The sequence below is a fragment of the Nyctereutes procyonoides genome, unplaced genomic scaffold (genome assembly GCF_905146905.1).
Source record: "Nyctereutes procyonoides isolate TBG_1078 unplaced genomic scaffold, NYPRO_anot_genome, whole genome shotgun sequence".
In the NCBI taxonomy this organism is placed as follows: Eukaryota; Metazoa; Chordata; class Mammalia; order Carnivora; family Canidae; genus Nyctereutes; species Nyctereutes procyonoides.
In genome coordinates this window covers 18,506,972-18,526,332 of record NW_026575160.1, presented here as the reverse complement: position 1 = coordinate 18,526,332, position 19,361 = coordinate 18,506,972, and the positions used below count along the sequence as shown (strand labels likewise).

Here is a 19,361-nt window from a genome sequence, read left to right as displayed (position 1 = left end):
TCTCTGAAAATAAATGGTGAATTGAAAGAGATTCATTTCCCTAAGACATTCATTATCCTGGGGGCTTGAGGGTTTTATGGGTCCCTTGAAATTGTGTATAGCATACTGCACATGTATGTATATGTCTTTTTTTGGAGAGGGTTTCTAATTTTAATTAGGTTCTGAAGACATGTGGACCGACTGCTCCCTAACCTCAACTGGAACCAATTAGGAATATACCCGATTGACTCTCTAAATATACTTGATTGATTGACTTCTGACTGACAAGTGGTTATTAATTGTGTCAAATCCAATCACAGCAAATGAACTTAAATTAATTGTGGTCCCCCAGTAACCTGAGCATAGCACTGTCATTCTACATGTGACACTGGGTGGACTCCACCAAGGGACTCAGCTCTGATCTCTTCGCTTGATCTCCCTGGTCCCTGACACAGAACAACGCAATTGTAAATCCTCAGTAACTGCTAGCTGGTCGGAGGGAATGATTTTCTCTGTATAAACCCTGCCTACCAGTCACTCCTTCCAGTAGGACCCGGGACTGCCTTGGTGTCACAAAAAGAAACAACTTTCTATCTGTAGTACCTTAATCAAGGCTCTCAGGGCCCCAGTTTCCTTATGTGTAAGGAAGCTATAGGAGGGTTAGCTATAGGATTGGTAAAATCTCTCCCCTCCACGAAGTCCAGGAGTCTAATATGTGGCAAAACCACGCTGGAGAGAGCTGGGACGAGCCCCTAGCAATGGGCTGGAACAGGGTTGTGAATTGCACGTCTTCAGCCTCCGTGTGAAAGCGCGTGGCCACGGATACGGTTTGCTTTGATACTTATCTCTGGTGAGGGACTGTTGAGAAGTCATCTTATCATCGGGGCTCTAGGCTCGTGGAGGGGACAGCTGCTGGGAGGAAGTGGGCGTGGCGATTTCACACCTCCCCCCTCCCCCCTTCCCCCCCCCCCCCCCGCCCCGCCAGCTTCCTTGCTTGCAGTAAACTTTGGCAGCGTCTGACCGGCTCGCCTGTTTGCTTTTCCATCTGTTGATGTGCTTCTTGGGAGCCCTCCCGCCTGCCAGAGAAAACATCTCGAAGAAGCACAAGAAGCTCGACGCCAGATCTCAGCCGTTCCCCTGAGTCCCCAAACCCCACCAGCCCCCAGAGAGGGGAAGGCCAAGTTGTGAGACCAAACGGGCGTGCGCGCGGGCTGCGGCGCCCGCAGAGCACCGGGCGGAGGAGGCAGGGAGCTCGGCGGCGCCCCCACCCGCGCCCCCACCCGCGCCCCCGCCCGCGCCCCCACCCGCGCCCCCACCCGCGCCCCCGCCCGCGCCCCCACCGCGCCCAGCCCGCGTCCCGCGCTCCCGGGCGCCCCTCGCGCCCACCTGCACCCGGGCGGCGGGGATGGGGCGGCGGCGCCTTGCACTGACCGCGCCGCGCTCCTAGCGCCTCCGAGGACCCGCGGCCGGGGCGTGGGCTCGCAGCGGGCGGCGGGGCCCGGGGCGGCGGGGCCCGCGCGGAGGGGACCGCGGCCGAGCCATGACGGACGCCGGCAGCAGGAAGGAGGGCTTCAAGAAATGCCGGAGCGCCACTTTCAGCATCGATGGCTACAGCTTCACCATCGGTGAGAACTTTCCGCGCTCGGCCGGGTCCAGCGGCGGCGGGGTCCTTTCTAAGCAGGGGCTGGGGGCGCTCAGGGGTCGGGCGGGGCCGCGGGAGCGCGGACAGGCCGGGGGGCCGCGGGCGGCGGCGGGTGGCGGGCCCCCCCAGTCCCCCCAGCCCCCCCCAGTCCCCCCAGTCCCCCCAGCGCCGCCGACGGCCCGGCCCCTCCCGCCGCCCGACCCCGCGGCCGCCGGCGCTGGTTTGCAGGGTCGCACCTTTCCGAGCCGCTCGGTTCCCTTGCTGCGAGCTCAGCGGCGCAAACCCGAGAGGAGCGAGGAGCGATAGGGACGGGGGCTTGGAGGCAGAGGGATGGAGAGGTGGGGGACGGAGCTCGGGACACCGCAGGCTGACGTCGGAAAGCCCCAGGGAAGCCGTGGACACCGACGGGAGCCGAGGCAGGGCCGCGCAGAGACCCCGCAGGATCGGGATGGGCGCACCTGGATGCCGGGTCAGAGACCGGTAGAAAGCCAGAGAGGTGGGGGGGGGGGGTGACGGAAACGAGGGGTGCAGAGGCTGAGACAGGTGCGCAGGGGGGGAGGCGGACCGCAGGGCAGTTTCCACAAAACTTGCCACCGGGAGAAAGGGACACACACACGGAGAAAGGGGGGTGAGGGCGGTGGGGAGGTGGGGAGGTCGGGGGGGCAGGAGGGGGAGGCAGAGGGAGCGCCAGGCCCGGCAGGGTGCAGGCGCCGAGGGAGGGAGGGAGGGAGGGAGGGAGGCGTGTATCGTGTTCCTGAAATAGTTGAGAGAAAGCGGCCCGCGGTCCTCGGGACTCCCTGTGGCTCCCTGTTTTCTTTCCTTCTCCAACCTGTTACCTGGAGGAGTACCAGAGGGTGTATTAGAGCCAGGACTACAGGGCTCTGACCCTCTGGTGGCTGATTGTGAGGGCAACAGTTCTCCAAGCTTTCCCTACTGGTCCCCTGCTGTGCACTGTTTTGAAACAAGTGGCCAGAGATTGCCTCCTCATCTTCCCAAGACGTGGGCAAAACCGGGGTGGGGGGTGGGGTTGGGGGCGTGGGGGCTTCCTCTCTGGAATGTCAGAGTTTGGAGAACAACAGGGCAAAGCCAGGTGCCAAGGAGCTGCTCCAGCATTTCTACTTCTGTCTATGCTCAGGTTATTGTGGCTTTAAATCTGAACTGAACCTCCAAATCTTTGAAAATGAAGGGTTGTGTTAATTTGCTCTTTGGTGGGCTGCATTGGCTCCTCGCCCTGGTAGCAAGAAATTGCCAGAGGGGCAAGAAGAAACCAATGGGGAGGAACTTATCTTAGGAACTCCTTTGTTCCTTTTGATGAAGTGGCCCAAGATTTCTGGGGCACGGACTGAACACATTGCTTCCAGAATTAAGTCTGAACTGCTTAGCCTGTTTCCTGAGACTCCCCATTCTGGCTTGAGCTCGCCTTTCCTGCCTCAACTGTCACTTTAAACCCGTGTCTTCCACAGACTTATCATTGCTTGCCCTTCCTCAAATCCCAGGCTCAGAGCCTTCCATCTGGCTGTGTCATCAACCAGGAATGCCATTTCCCTAACTCTGCGTTGAGAAACCTTGTCTCCCCTGCCTCTTGCTCACTGGCCACCTCCTCTGCTGTCCTTCTATCAGGAAGACCTTGGCCTCATCATCCTTTGTGAGAGTTCACACCCTTGCCCTGAATCACTTATTTAGGCGCCTATGAAACTCTGTATAATTTATCTTTCACCTTCTAATGGTGATGGTGGCTGCTTGGGGAGTTTTTGTAGAAATGAATTTAATGTTGCCAATGGCAACATTAAAACGCTATTATCTTTAAATCATTAAAAGGCCATTGCCATGTTAATGTTAGTTTTCTTGAATCTGATAAGAAACTTCTAAAAGTGGTTTTTAAAGCTTTACCCACTAGTTCCCTGTGAGGTCTTCTGAAAAGTGTGGCTTCTAAAACCCAGGTCCTCCCCCACCTAACCCCTTCCATCCTTTTGCTCCTGTACTCACTAGAAGAAATGGTTTAGCACATTGGTATGGTCTGCTACTTAGAAGGGACCTCAAAAGTGAGCTGCTCACTTCCTGGTGAGCGAGCTGCTAGCTTATTTCAGATCTCTGGACATTTATTCAGATACTCCTTTCCATCTGTCCTTCTTCCCTGCTTTCTTCAACAAATGCTTATTGAATTTTACTGCATTAAAAGATACAGTTTAGCGCCAAGCCTGCCACACAGTGCACATTCAATCAATGGCAATTGTAATTATTCAAGGCCCTAAGCTAATATCATGGGGGTAGGTTATGAAGATAAATCAGACTTAGAATTTGGTGTTCAAGGAATTTGTGCTCTTGAGGTGATGTGACCTGTCCATATATGACTTTTTACTAGGTAGAAACTAGTAAATACCTTAAGAGACATGTTAGAAATTTTAGGCCAATATAAGCATTTGAGAAAACACAAATAATCAAAAAGGAAGAAGAAAATCACTTGTAATGTTATCACCCAATGCTAAATATTATTAACATATATTTATATACTCCTAGTACTTTTTTGTGTATATACTTTTTAAAACAAAATGCAATCATAATATTTGATAATCTATTTAAAATCTTATTAGCTTTGCTTCATGCTATATTTAAAGCATTTATTTAATCAGTTTCCTATTGTTGGTTATTTAGTGTCTTTTGATTTTTTGCCATAATAGTGAAAAAGGACTAAATCTTTGAGAACATCCGTAAATACTTCTGAAGATACATTTCTAGAAGTATGATTGCTTAGTCTATGACTCTATATTTTTAGGGATTTTAAAACACATTTATTGCTCAACTAACCTCTGCAAATACCCGCTTATACTCCTACAGCAGTTTATCAAGCTGCTCATACACTCACATGAATACCAGACACTATAATTTCAAAAAAAGTTGCTGGTTCGAGAGGTGGACAGAAGAATCTCAATTTCACATGTTATTTCACTTCTTTTGTAAAATTATATTTTTATTTCCTTTGCCTATATGTTTTTCCTCTGGGTAATTTTATAATTTATTTTAATTTACAGGTGGTCTTAGTGCATAGTAGTACATGCTAATTATACACAGAACTAATATATTAATTATAGATAACGTATAAATACGATACTATATATTAATTATATAATATATACTTACTGTATATTAATCACATAATTATGTAATTAATATATATCAATAATATACATTGTATATGCACATGTAGGCATGGAGCCTTGAACTTATGACCCTGAGATCAAGACTTGAGCCAAGACTCCTTAACTGATTCAGTCACCCAGGTGCCCCAACGCATATATACATATATGTTTCTGTGTGTGTGTGTATATATATATGTGTGTGTGAATATATATATGTGTGTGTGTGAATATATATGTGTGTGTGTGTGAATATATATATATATCCCCCTATATACATACCTAGATGACCCTTGAACAACACAAGTTTGAAATGCACAGGTCCACTTATACATGAATATTTTCCAGTAAATACAGTGTAGTACAGTACAATGTATTTTCTCTTTGTTATGATGATCTTAATAACATTTTCTTTTCTCTACCTTAGTTTATTGGCAAAATATAGCATGTCATACATATAACATACAAAATGTATGTTAGTCAACTGTTTATGCTATCAACAAAGCTTCTAGTCAACAGTAGGCTATTAGTAGTTAAGTTTTTAGGGAATCTAAGTTATATGTGGATTTTCAATTGTGTAGTGTACTGATGCCTTTAACCCCTACATATTCACGGGTGCCTCTCTCTCTCCCCTTCCTCTCTCTTTCTTTCTATGTCTGTGTGCATGTGTGTGTGTGTGTGTGTAATATTTGTAAGTGCTGTGTTATGTATATTATAAATATTTCTCCCAGGAAGGAGGACTCCTATTCCTGCCAACATCAGTGTGTGGCAGTTAAGACGTGCTTTGAAACGTACAGATATCTAGTCCACACCCATGGTTGCCAGTGTTAGGGAAAAAAAATTTCTCTACCCTCTAAGATTCTTCTAGCTGAACTAAGAATCAAACTGACATGAGACAGATAAACAGAAGAAAATCAAATTTAATTATGTACATACTGGGAATCCACACAGACATGAAATTCCAAAGATAGTCAGACAAAATGAAATATGTATGTCATCCTGAACTGAGGAGAAAGAGGTAGGGGTCTGAAACTTCAAAGGGAGGGAAAGCAATTACAAGAAGATGGAAAAGAGTAAATGTTTGCTAAACAAATGTTTGTTTCCTTGTTTCAGAAACAAGGGAGCATAGAGAGGAATTTTAACAAATCAACTTTGCTAAGTTTCTCCCTGTTTACTACCCCTTAGTTCATATTTTTTTTTAAATTTTTTTTTTTTATTATTTATTCATGATAGTCATAGAGAGAGGAGAGAGAGGCAGAGACACAGGCAGAGGGAGAAGCGGGCTCCATGCTGGGAGCCCGACCCGGGGACTCTCCGGGATCAAGCCCTGGGCCAAAGGCAGGTGCCAAACCGCTGAGCCACCCAGGGATTCCCCCCCACCCCACCCTTAGTTCATATTATAATGTAGTTATCCATGGTTCTCTTCCCGGAGCAGGTACTCTAAATTCTTTTAGGCAGTTGGGTGGAGTGGGGGTGGAGGGGGAAATCTAAGTTTCTTTCTAAGTCTTTTGGGCCTTGATTGTTTTCAGCTTGAAATGATTTGCATGCCAAAGTAGCACATTTTGGGGTGACCTGCCCTTGGCCCTTACACCAACTAGCCACATGGTTTCTCCAGGGTGAAGTAAGTAGACAGTCCCTCTCTTAGCCTTCCGTTCAAAGTGAAGTATGTCTGTAAAAACCAAAAACAACTCTTCTTTTAAAACCAACTGAGTGGGCCTCTCTTAATCTCTTTTGGTACTCCTCACCACTTATTCTACAGATGAGAAAATGGGGCTCCAAGAGGGCTCTCACTTCCCTTCTCCCCTCAGTGATCATCTCAAGGGTGTCAGAAGATATAGGTGAAGCCAAGGTCTAGGAGGATATGAAGTTGGTGGGGTATATGGCGAAGAAGCTACTTCCTTCAAAAATGAACCTGGTGGTGTGGAAAATTCTAGGCCTGTACTGAAACGGTGTTGCTAACAGAGGGATGTGTTTCCTGTAGCAACTGCCACTAGCTCCCTTGCCCTATGTTTCTCTCTGTGAGGTTGTCCCAGAGGAGGAAACATAAGGGTCCCCTAGACAGCAAAGGCCCAGGGGGCTGGGAGTGAGGGTTCCTGTTCTGCTCTTGGATTGTGGGAGCTGGGAACCCATGCTAAGTGGAGGAGGCCTGCTAATGGATGCTTCTGTCACAGGGCTCCTGGTGGGGTAGCAGGACTCCGTGGTAAATGAGGCCAGGGTGACTTGGCTGTATGCCCTGGGAGTGGGGCCCACTCACCAGCCCAGGCGTAGAGGCCCCTGGTCACCCTTGGTGCATATGGCTCAGAGTTTTCTCAGTCCAGGGCAGACTCAGTGCTCATGACTTGTCTGTTTTCCACCTGCCTTTTGGTCTGGGTGGAGGCAAGACCTTCACACTTGTGAAATAGAGAGTGTGAGTCTCAGTTATGGAGCTGTGGTGAGAATCAGGTGAAGTTATGCAAGAAAAAAAATTGCTTTAACTCTAAAATGCCATCAGAAAGCTTCTTGTTATTAGGAAGACTTCATACTGATTAAAAATCGTGCCCCCCTCTTGACAGCATTTACACTCCAACAAAGGGCAGATGTATCGTGAGCTTGAGGAATGAAGCCCTCACGATGGGGTTCTGATTGTCATCCAGCAACCAGAGATGTGTGTCTGCAGAGAGGTTGCATTTGTAGTGAGAAACCCTGAGCTTTGGAGTCACATAAATACTTATTGCGCTGGCTAGGCAAGTCAGTTAGCTTTTCTGAGCCTCAGTTTTCTTCTTAGAACGAAGGGAGTAGTATCACCTTCCTTGTGGGTGGATCACATCCTGGACAGTGATGTGTCATGCGCGGTGCCTGGCTGTCACACTGTGTGTCTTTGCTCACTGTTCCTTTCCTTCACCTGAAATTATGCTGTGGCTAGAGCTGGCTCTGGCCAGGAATGGATGAGGGTTGGTGGTATGGTCTTGAGGGTTTGCGGGTGTGCTCTGGAGCAGGTTCAGCGATAGGTCAGCCTGTACTGGTGTGGGAGTGGCCACCAGGAAGCCCTGTACAACCATGCTGGTCCCCGGCACCAGACAGGAACACGAGCTAAGTGTGCATTGGGCACTCTTCTGCCATCCTATGGACTGACACTCCTCCCTGGGCTACACGGTATACCTGGAAAGTTTACCCAGCCTCCTTGGACCTGGAAAGAATCCACCTGGAGCCATGGGGAAATTGGAGTAGTTCCAGCATTGCAGGAATGTCTTTCTGAGCCAGCCCTGTGGATCTGCCCCGGGACATAGAAGGAAAAGGGGACCAGAATGGTTATTAGAGTTTGGAATAGAATTAGCTCTGGAATTAGTCACTTGGGGTTCACAGTATGAACCCCATCTTCCTTTGGTTGTGATGTTGGAGAGGTGGCATCACATGGTAGCAGTTCAGTGTCCTAAGCCATGTTGCTGGATTGGAACATTAAATGAGATAAAATGCAAGTAGAGCTCCTAGGCATTGTCTTAGGCCATTTGGGTTGTTGTAACAGAATACCACAGACCTGGTGGCTTAAACAGCCGAAATTGATTTCTCACAGTTCTGGAGGCTGGAAGGCACCAACAGATTTGGTATCTGGGGAGGGCCTGCTTCCTGGTTCATAGATGGCCATTTTCTATCTGTGTCCTCACATGACAGAAAGGTCAAGAGACCTCTCCGGCATCCCTTTTATAAGGGTGCTAATCCTATTTGTGAGGGCTCTACCCTCATGACCTTAATTACTGCCCAAAGGCCCCACCTCCTAATATCATCACATTGGGGATTAGTGTTCAACATATAGATTTTGGGGGGCACAATCTACAGCACTATTATTATTGGAAGTTAATAAACATCTGCTGAATATAGCACTGAACCAGACTCTGTGGAAGGGCAGGGGAAACCATGGGGGAAAATGCCCAGTATGATAGAAAACACACACTGGACTCAGAATTGGGAGTTGGGGTTAGTTTCTTACTAACTTTGCTCTTTAATCCTGGATGAATCACGTACCATGGGCATCAGTTTCTCCATCTGTAAATGAACTGGTTGAGTAAGGAAATCTCTGTGGTTCCTGCCACTTGGGAAGGAGGTGAGCCTTGAGTCCTAAGGGCCATCATAACTTTCCCAGAGTGGGAAGGTGTAGGGGAATGGCTAAATGAGGTGCACTGGGATTTCTGGTGAAAGATGCTTCACAGAGTTCAGTGCAAAGTAGAGGTAAATTGGATGTAAGACTAGCGAAGGGTTAAAATTATTCTGGAGTAAGTAACCTAGATTGTGTGTATATAAGTTGGTGTGGTAATTCTGATTCACAGTGAGTTTGATAACCACTGAGCTTAGACTCAAGGGAGGAAGCAAAGGCAAGTGACCATGATATCAAATCCTAGTGGGAAATGGAACAAATGGGTGGAGATTTCCAAGTGTGTGTTTGTCAGCAAGGTTAGGTCCATTCTGATGGTATAGGAAGCCTTCATGGCTTCAATTCACGTTCCTAGATTTCTTTATTATGAACAATAAATGTGATAATAGATAGTAGTTATGGGAGCATCTAGCATGGGTTCTGCTTAATAAAATGCTTACTGGTTTTGAGAGGAGGTATGTACAGAGGTTAAGAGCATGGATTCTGGAACTTGACTACCTTGCTTTGAATTTTGGGTTCAGAGTTTTTTAGCTGTGTGATCTTGGACAAGTTACCATCCAAGAGCATCTCGATGTGCTCATCTGCTAAATGGAGATAATTATATTACCTGTCTCCTGGGGTGTTGGAAGATTAAATGAGTTAATGTACATCAAGCACTCCAAACAGCATGTGGTACATAGTAAGTTCTGTATAAATGTTTATTATAATATTTTTATGTTATTATTATATTCATAATATATATCCATAATGATAATATATTTCTACAATAATATTATTATCATGAGGTTAATGGTAATAACCAACTCTCAGGCCTGCTTGATCAAATACTTATATGTACTGTTCTTTGAAAAGCTGTAATTATGGAAAAGCTGTAATTATGACTTTGTGCTTCTGTTTTCTGATGTTCAGAACTGGCATTTCTTACCAAAGGCATTCACTTTTGTGTCCTTGGGCATTGGTGTCCTGATGCTGTGTAGTTATTCTCGAAGAATTTATGGTGGACCTACAAATGCTCCCATCTTCTCAACTAATTTGTCATCTTTTAGAATTTAGTGTGTCACTTGTGATGGCTTTGCAACACGAGTCCCTAATTTCTAGGTCCTTTTTTTAGATGGTTAGTTCTCCCAGGCCAGGATGGTAGGTAGAAAGGAAGATAATATAGGAGACCTGGGCTCTAGGCCCAGTGCTGGCTCATCCTGTCCCTGTGACTGTTGGAAAGATCATGAATTTCTTTGAACCTCAGTTTCCGCATTTGGAAACGGGCATAACAGTTCCTTCTTTGTTGTGTTGGGAGAGTTCAATAGGATGAAGAATGTAAGAACCTAGCTCACTCTAGGTGCCCAATAATTGGTAGCTGTTGGTTGTGATGATGGAGAGGCCCTGCAATCAGGGAATGGGCAAGTCTCCCAGGCCCACAGCTGCTTTCCTGGATGGTGCTTGCCAGCCTGCCCCCTGGCTGCCTCCCACAGACCCCCACCAGACACTTATGTTGAGTGCTGGCAGGGCTGCAAGGCTGTCTTTGTTTTAGGATAGGATTTTTGACCAGGCTGGTATCCGGAATGCCTGCCTTACCCCAGCCCAGTGCTTCCAGCAGGGTCTGGGTAATTGGTGCCAGCTGCTCTGGGGAGAGCTGCTTGGCACTTCCTGTGCCATTTGGTGGGCAGGCTCTGGAGTGTGGTGGGAGCTTGGCCTGAGAACCAGGGCTTCCCCAAGGAGCCCTGGGGAAGTGGGGCTTGGAAGCAAAGTTACTGGAAGTTGGTTTTTATTTATGGAAGGGCAGTATCTGCTGGTCCAAACTACTCAAGACTCCATCCATGAAGATCAGTCCACACGTGCTGCTATGGAGATTTGTTTCTCTGGGAGGAAATCATGTTAATTGATTGGCTTTTCCTTTCTGCTTCTCTAGTGTGCTTTTTCTCTTCTTGATGATGGTATAGAGTGACTCAGGTGTGATTCCATGAGCTTGGAGAAGAACATAAGAGAAGGATTAGCTATCTTGGATTTGCATCATTACTAATCACCAGCATTTGTTTAGCATTTAAGAAAGGGCCTTTAAGGTTGTTTAATTCAGCTTTTGTAAGTGGGGTTGCAGATGGAGTAGTCCCTGATGAGTGAGGGTTTCAATGCAGGCCTTCAGGGTTCAGGTCTAGTCTTCTTTCCTATTTTATTATTTTTTGGGTTAAAATGCTGTGCTGGATCTGCTGAATTATATATTTTATTCATTAGACATATTGTCTATTGGAGATCATCTGAAAGAATTATTGTAGTGTATAAAGTAGAAAGAATGTTCCTTATTTATTTTTGGACAAATCAGAAGTTGAATTGATTAGCTCTGATGTTCACCATTTATGAGATATTTGACCACTCTCTTTACCTTTCTGAATCTTGTGAAATAGGAATAATGATATCTATGTATGATTATGACATTTATATAGTGCTGGCCCAGTAATGAGACCACCCCAGGTGCTTATAAATCTTACTTCGTTTACCTTCTCTTTTCTCTTTCCTTAGTTCATGCCAAGCCTGAAGGTATTTGGCTGGCTTAGATGCTTACCTTGTGGTCACAAAGTATAGCTCATTGTGTCTAGTGACTCATCTTTCTTAAACAGTTGGAAGTTACTTTAGATTTTCAAGTTTTGTTAAGTCAGTAAGTTTTGAAGGGGAATCCAACATCTCTTAAGGAGGGAACCAGCAGGAGTCTGTGCTGAAGTGGATCCTAACCATCTGCTGGGCCCCAGGGAAACCCAACCTTCCAAGGAGATGCCTTTTCTTCCTTTCTCATCTGGGTCATTCATGAGGTCAACTGGTTTAAGACAGTGAGAAAAGTTTAAAAGATGTAGAATTTAGGCCATTTGTGTAAGAATTTAAGCCTAGTCTTAGAGACAGTTTCAAAGAGGTTGTTTTTTTGGGGTGATAATGCAGTTATGCAAGTTGTTATCCCCATGTTGTTGATGATAATAACAAGGTTTTGCTATTTGTGAAGCATTTTTCCAAGCACCAACTTATTTGGTTGGCCAGTAACCTTGCAGGAGAACTATGAGCAGCTCCATTTTGTAGGTGGAGAAACTGGGGCTTCAAGAAATTTGAGTGCCTTGTTTCAGAACAGTGACTCAAATCCAGTTTCTGCATTTCAGAAAGCTCAGGCATCTGAAGCAGAAATTTGGGAACCTAAGATTCCTTTTCCTGCGTCCTCATCCCCATCTCATCTAATTAGCCATCATGTCCTGTTGATTTTCTTCCCTAAACTCATTCTGTTTTTTTTGTTTGTTTGTTTGTTTGTTTTTTTAAGTAGTCTTCATGCTCAATGAGGGACTTGAATTCAGGACTCTGAGATCAAGAGTCATATACTCTACTAACTGAACCAGCCAGGTGCCCCTCTAAACTCTTTCCTATTCATACTTTCCCTTCCATCTCCCCTGCCGTAGTTCAGACCTCCTCTTCTCCTACTGAGTTCCAATATTGCAATATTTCCAATTGGCCTCCCCTTCACACTCTTCTCAACACAGCAGCTAGAATGTTCTTTTGGAGCATACAACTGATTTCTCTGCCCTTCAGTTTGAAACTGTCCAGTATGAGACTTATGGGGAAAAGGCAGAGTAGGAAGATCCTAACTTCACCTGTCCCATAGATACAACTAGAAAACACCCACATCAGTGTAAATAACCCAGAAAATGACCCAAAGATGGACAGAACAGACTCTCCACAGCTAAACGTAGAGAAGAAGACACATCAGAGTGAGTAGAAAAGGCAGAGATGCAAATGGGAGCTCAGTGGGCCCACAGGGACTGTCTACAGGAGGGAGAGATGTTTCAGACTCAAAGAGAGGAAGGAAACAGACCCTCACATCAGGGACCCCAGGTACTAGGAACTTGCATGGAGAAGATGAATCTCCATAATATTTGACTTCGAAAACCAGAGGGGCGAAATTTCATTAATTGTTATAACCAGTGAGGCTTAACACCTGGAACTTTAAAAATCAGTAGACTGGGCTCTGGGAGAGCTGGAAGGGCGATAGGAAACTGAATCCCTGCCCTTAAAGAGACAGCACATTCGTCCTGCTGAGATACAGCATAGAAGCAGCAATTTGAAAAACACCTGGAGTATGCAGGGAGGAGATTTGTTTACTAATCTTAGAGCATGTGTTGGAGGGACAGGGATCATTCAGAGACTCCTCTAGGAACAAAGGAGCTGGTGGTCACCGTTTTCCTCCCCTGCCCCTTGTCTAGACACACACAGACACCTGCAGGAACCAGTGTGATGCCAACACTCACTACCTAACTTGCTAACACTGCTCACTCTGCTCCTGTGTGCTTCTGTGGATCCACCCCTCTCACCTCCCCTATACACCTGTGTGCTTCTGTGGATCCACCCCTCTCACCTCCCCTATACACCTCCCTGGACCTTTCTGGCACCATGCACCTTGCCCCCCATGCTCTCTTGAGGACTTGTCCCCTCCAGTCATGTGGCAGGAGTTTTCTAAAGCAGCTTTGGGTCTCCTTCTACAAAAGACCTATGCAAATCTTGTTAACACTGCATACCCTGCCCCCATGTTCTCCTGCAATCCTTTGCCCTCCAATACACTCTTGGCCAAAGTCCATTTAAAGTGGTGCCATAAGCCTAGCAATGTGCAAGCAGCGTTGACAGGGGACAGTATAACTCCAAAGTGACTCCTGCCCTGGGGAGATAACCATATACACCAGTCCATCTGTAGCCCCATCAGTGGGCTAGGGACAGACATCTGGTCAGACTACAGGTGCTACCCCAAAATGAAGGCTTCTTAAGAGACAACACAGGAAAAGTACCCTGAAGTTCAGTGCTACTGCATCTCTGGTGAATGCCTGGTCTGACTCAAGTCAAGCCAAAGCAGCCTCACAACTGACTTCCTAACAATATGGAGACAAAACCCTGCTGACATCAGGCAAAAAGAGACCTTGAAGTCAACTGGACTGAAGGCAAATGCAGCTCAGCGACAACACAATGTGCATAAGAGACATCCCTGAAGCACCAGGTTCTGGTAAACAGGGAGACATTGCTTTGCAGGGCACCACAGGATCTCTTCTTTATCAGGCCACTATTGTAAGAGCAGAAGAAGTAGCTGACTTTCCTAACACAGAAACAGATACACAGAGTTAGACAAAATGAGAAGACAGAGGAATATGTCCAAAATGAAAGATTAGGACAAAATCATAGCAAGAGAGCTTAATGGAATGGAGATAAGTAACATGCCTGATAGAGAACTTAAAGCAAAAGTCATAAATATATTCACTGGACTTGACAAGAGTGGAGGACCTCAATGAGACCCTCAACAAAGTGATTGAAAACATAAAAAAGAACCAATCGGAGATGAAGAACTCAGTAACTGAAGTTAAAAATACACTAGATAGAACAAATGGTAGAGGAAGCAGAAGAATGGATCAGCAACCTGGAGGATAGAGTAATGGAGAGAACAGGAGAGAGAAAAAAATAATAAGAAATGAAAATAGACTTAGGGACCTCAGTGACACTATCAAATGTAATAAAATTCACATTGTGGTATCCTAGAAGAAGAGAGAGAAAAGGGGACAGAAAATGTATTTGAAAAAATAAGAGCTGAAAATCTTCTGAATCTGGGGAAGGAACAGAAATCCAGATATGGGAGGCACAGAGAGACCCCAACAAAATCAACCCAAAGAGGTCAATACCAACACACAGTAATTAAAATGGCAAAAAGTAATGATAAAGAGAGAATTTTAAAGCAGCAAGAGAAAAGAAAACAGTTATATACAAGGGAAACCTTATAAGGCCATTAGTGGATTTTTTATTTTTTAGCAGAAATACTACACGCCAGAAAGGAATGCCATGATAGATTCAAAATGCTAAAAGTACCTGCAGCCAAGAATACTTTATCCAGCAAGGCTATCATTCAGAATGGAAGGAGAGATAAAAATTTTTCCAAACAAACAAAAGTTAGAGGGATTTCTGACCACTAAACCAATCCTACAGGAAATGTTAAAGGGAAATTTTTGCGTGGGAAGGAAAGAACATAAATGGAAGTAAGAAAAGTAGTAAGCACAAAAGCAGTAAAATTACGTTTATCTATGTATATCAGTCAAGGGATTCATAAAATAAAGAGATGTAAAATAATGATATCATATATCTAAAACGACAGAGGAGGAGAATAAAGAATGAGTTCAAACTTAAGCAACCATCAACTTAAAATAGACTGCTATATGCATAACATGTTATATATAAACTGAGTGGTAACCACAAATTAAAAACCAGTAATAGACTGGGAAAAAAATAAAGAGAAAGGAATCTCAAGAAAGCCAGCAAATCATGACAGAAAAGAACAAGAGAAGAAAGGAACAGAGAACTACAAAAACAACCATAAAACAAGTAACAAAATGGCAAAAAATAAACACATATCTATAAATAATTAAATGTTAATGGACTACATGCTCTAATAAAAGACATAAAGTGAACGAGTGGATAAAAAAGCAAGACTCAATTATATGCGAGACTCATTTCACATCTAAAGGCAGATGCAGTTTGAAAGTGAAGGGATAGAAACGCATTTATTCATGCAAATGGAAGTGAAAATAAAGCTGGGGTATCAATACTTAGACAAAATGGACTTTAAGATAAAGACTGTAACAAGAGACAAAGAAGAATACTATATAATCATAAAGGAGACAATCCAATAAAGAGATATAAAAATTGTAAATATTTATGAACTCAACATGGGAAGACCCAAATACATAATGAAGCTATTAATAAGCATAAAGAAAGTAATTGATTGCAATACAGTAATAATAGGTGACTTTATAACCCCTGTTACATCAATGGATGGATCATCCAAACAGAAAATCAACAAGGAAACAATGGCTTTGAATGACATTGGATTAAATGAATCTAACAGATATATTCAGAATATACCATCCTAAAACTGCAGAATACACAGTCTTTTCAGGTGCGCATGGAACATTCTCCAGAATAGGTCACATATTGTGCCACAAAACAAGTCTCAACATATTTAAAAAGATCAAAGTCATTCTATGGATCTTTTCTGACCACAACACTATGAAATTAGAAATCAACCAAAAGAAAAAATCTGGAAAGAACACAAATACGTGAAGGTTAAATAACATGCTACTAAACAATGAATGGGTCAACCAAGAAATCAAAGAAGAAATAAAAAAATACATGAAGACAAGTGAAAATGAGAATACAACAGTCCAAAACCTTTGAGATGCAGCAAAAGCTGTTGTAAGAGGGAAGTTTATATTGATACAGACCTACCTTTAGAAGTGAGAAAAATCTCAAATAAATGATCTAGCCTTATACCTAAAGGAGCTAGAAAAAAAAGAACAAACAAAACCCCAACTATCAGAAGGAAGGAAATGATAAAGATCAGAGTAGAAATGAATGAAATAGAAACTAAAGAAACCAATAGAATAGATCAATGATACCAGGAGCGGGTTTTTTTGAAAAGATCAACAAAATTGATAAACCTTTAGCTCAACTTATTAAAAAAAAAAAAGTGAGAGAGTGTGAGAGAGAACTCAAATAAACAAAGTCAGAAATAAAAGAGGAGAAATAACAACTGACACCACAGAAGTACAAAGGATCATAAGAGAATATTTTGAAAAACTTTTTGCCAACACACTGGACAACCTAGAAGAAATGGGTAAGTTCCTAGAAACATATAAACTACCAAAACTGAAGCAGGAAGAAATAGAAAATTTGAACAGACTGATCACCAGCAATAAAACTGAAGCAGTAATAAAAAAACTCCTAACAAACAAAAGTCCAGGACCAGATGACTTCACAGGTAAATTCTACCAAACATTTACAGAAGAGTTAATACCAATTCTTTTCAAACTATTCTAAAAAATAGAAGACGAAGGAAAGCTTCTAAATGTATATTGTGAGGCCAACATTAACCTGATACCAAAACAAGATAAAGACATTACAAAAAAGAGGAAGTACAGGCCAATATTTCTTATGAACATAGATGCAAAAACAAGCAAACAAACAAACAAACCTCAACCAAATATTGGGAAATCTAATTATACATTAAAAAATCATTCACTATGATCAAGTGATATTTATTCCCAAGATACAAGTGTGGCTCAATATTTGTAAATCAATCAACATGATACATTGCACTAACAAGAGAAAGGATGAAAACATGATCATTTCAATAGATGCAGAAAAAGCATTTGATTAGGTACAACATTCATTCATTACACAAACCCTCAACGAAGTAGGTCTAGAGAGAATATACCTCAACCTTATAAAGGCCATATGAGAAAAACCCACAGCTAACATCATACTCAATGGTGAAAAAATGAGAGCTTTTCCACTAAGATCAGGATCAAGACAAGGATGCCCACTCTCACCACTTTTATTCAACTTAGTATTGAACTAAGTACTAGCCTTAGCAATCAGACAAAAAAATAATAAAATAAAATAAAATAAAATAAAATAAAATAAAATAAAATACATCCAAATTGGTAAGGAAGAAGTAAAACTTTCACTTTCTGCAAATGACATGGCATTGTATATAGAAAATCCTAAAGACCACCAAAAAACTGCTAGAACTAATAAATGAATTCAGTTAGGCCTCTGAATGCACAATCAATATATAGAAATCCATTGCATGGGATCCCTGGGTGGCGCAGCAGTTTGGCGCCTGCCTTTGGCCCAGGGCGCGATCCTGGAGACCCGGGATCGAATCCCACATCGGGCTCCCGGTGCATGGAGCCTGCTTCTCCCTCTGCCTGTGTGTCTGCCTCTCTCTCTCTCTCTCTCTGTGACTATCATAAATATATATATAAATAAATAAATTAATTAATTAAAAAAAAGAAAGAAATCCATTGCATTTTTATACACTAATAATGAAAAAGCCAAAGAGAAATTAAGAAAACAATCCCATGTACAATTGCACCAAAATAATATATACCTAGGAATAAACTTAACCAAGGAGATAAAAGACCTACACTCTTAAAACTATAAAACATTGATGAAAGAAATTGAAGACAACACAAACAAATGGAAAGATATTCCATGCTCATGGATTTGAAGAACAAATATTAAAATGTCCATGCTACCCAGAACAATCTACAAATTTAATGCAATCCTATCAAAATACCAACAGCATTTTTCACAAAACCAGAACAAATAATTCTAAAATTTGTATGGAACTACAAAAGACCCTGACTAGCCAAAACAATCTTGAAAAAGAACAAAATTGGAGGCATCAAAATCTCAGATTTCAAGATACAAGGCTATAGCAATCAAAGCAGTATGATACTGGCACAAAAATAGACACATAGATCAATAGAACAGAATAGAGAGCCCAGGGATAAACCCATGTATGTATGTCAATAATCTTTGACAAAGGAGGCAAGAATATACAGTGGGAAAAAGACAGCCTCTTCAACAAATCGTGTTGGGAAAATTAGACAGCAACATGCAGAAGTATACGGGACCACTTTCTTAACCATACATAAAAATATACTCGAAATGGGTTAAGGACCTAAATGTGAGACCTGAAACCATAAAATCCTAGAAAAGAGCAAAGAATTTCTCTGACATCAGCTGTAGCAACATTTTTCTAGACAGGTCTCCTGAGGTAGTGGAGACAATAACAAAAATAAACTACTGTAACTATATCAAAATAAAAAACCTTCTGCACAGCAAAGGAAACATTAACAAAACTAAAAGACAACCTACTGAATGGGAGAAGATATTTGCAAATGACATATCTTATAAAGGATTAGTAACCAAAGCATATAAAGAATGTATACAACTCAATACCAAAACCCCCCCAAATAATCCAATTAAAAATGGGCAGAAGACATGGACAGACATTTCTCCAAAGAAGACATATAAATGACCAACAGACACATGAAAAGATGCTCAATGTCACTAATCATCCGGGAAATACAAATCAAAACCACAATGAGCTATCACCTCACACTTGTCAGAATGGCTGAAATAAAAATCACAAGAAACAGCAAATGTTGGTGAGGATGTAAAGAGAAAGAAGCCCTTGTGCACTGTTGGTGGGAATGCAAACTATTGTAGTCACTGTGGAAAACAGTGTGGAGGTTCCTCAAAAAATTAAAAATAGAACTACCATATGATCCAGTAATTCCAACACAGGATATTTACTCAAAAAATACGAAAACACTGATTCAAAAAGCTATACGCAGCTCTGTGTTTATTTCAGCATTGTTTACAATAGCCAAATTATGGAAACAGCCTAAGTCTCCATCCTTGAATGGATAAAGAAGATGTCACACACACACACACACACACACACACACACACACACACACAAACACTGGAATATTTACTCAGCCATAAAAAAGAATGGAATCTTGCCATTTCAACAACATGGAGGAGTCTAGAGAGTATAATGCTATATGAAATAAATCAGAGAAAGACAAATACCATATGATTTCACTCATATGAGAAGTTTAAGACACAAAAC

The 19,361-nt window shown here is 42.9% G+C and overlaps 1 protein-coding gene across 3 annotated transcripts in view; it reads left to right on the top strand.

Moving 5' to 3' along the window:
• The first annotated feature begins 1,494 nt into the window (after positions 1-1,494).
• Positions 1,495-19,361, top strand: part of PDE1C (phosphodiesterase 1C) — a 488,089-nt gene continuing 470,222 nt past the window's right edge. For all 3 annotated transcript variants that reach the window (XM_055314667.1, XM_055314668.1, XM_055314670.1), the window contains exon 1: positions 1,495-1,604. In XM_055314667.1, coding sequence (XP_055170642.1) covers positions 1,520-1,604 — 85 coding nt within the window. In that variant the 5' untranslated portion in view covers positions 1,495-1,519. The remainder of the gene's footprint in view (positions 1,605-19,361) is intronic.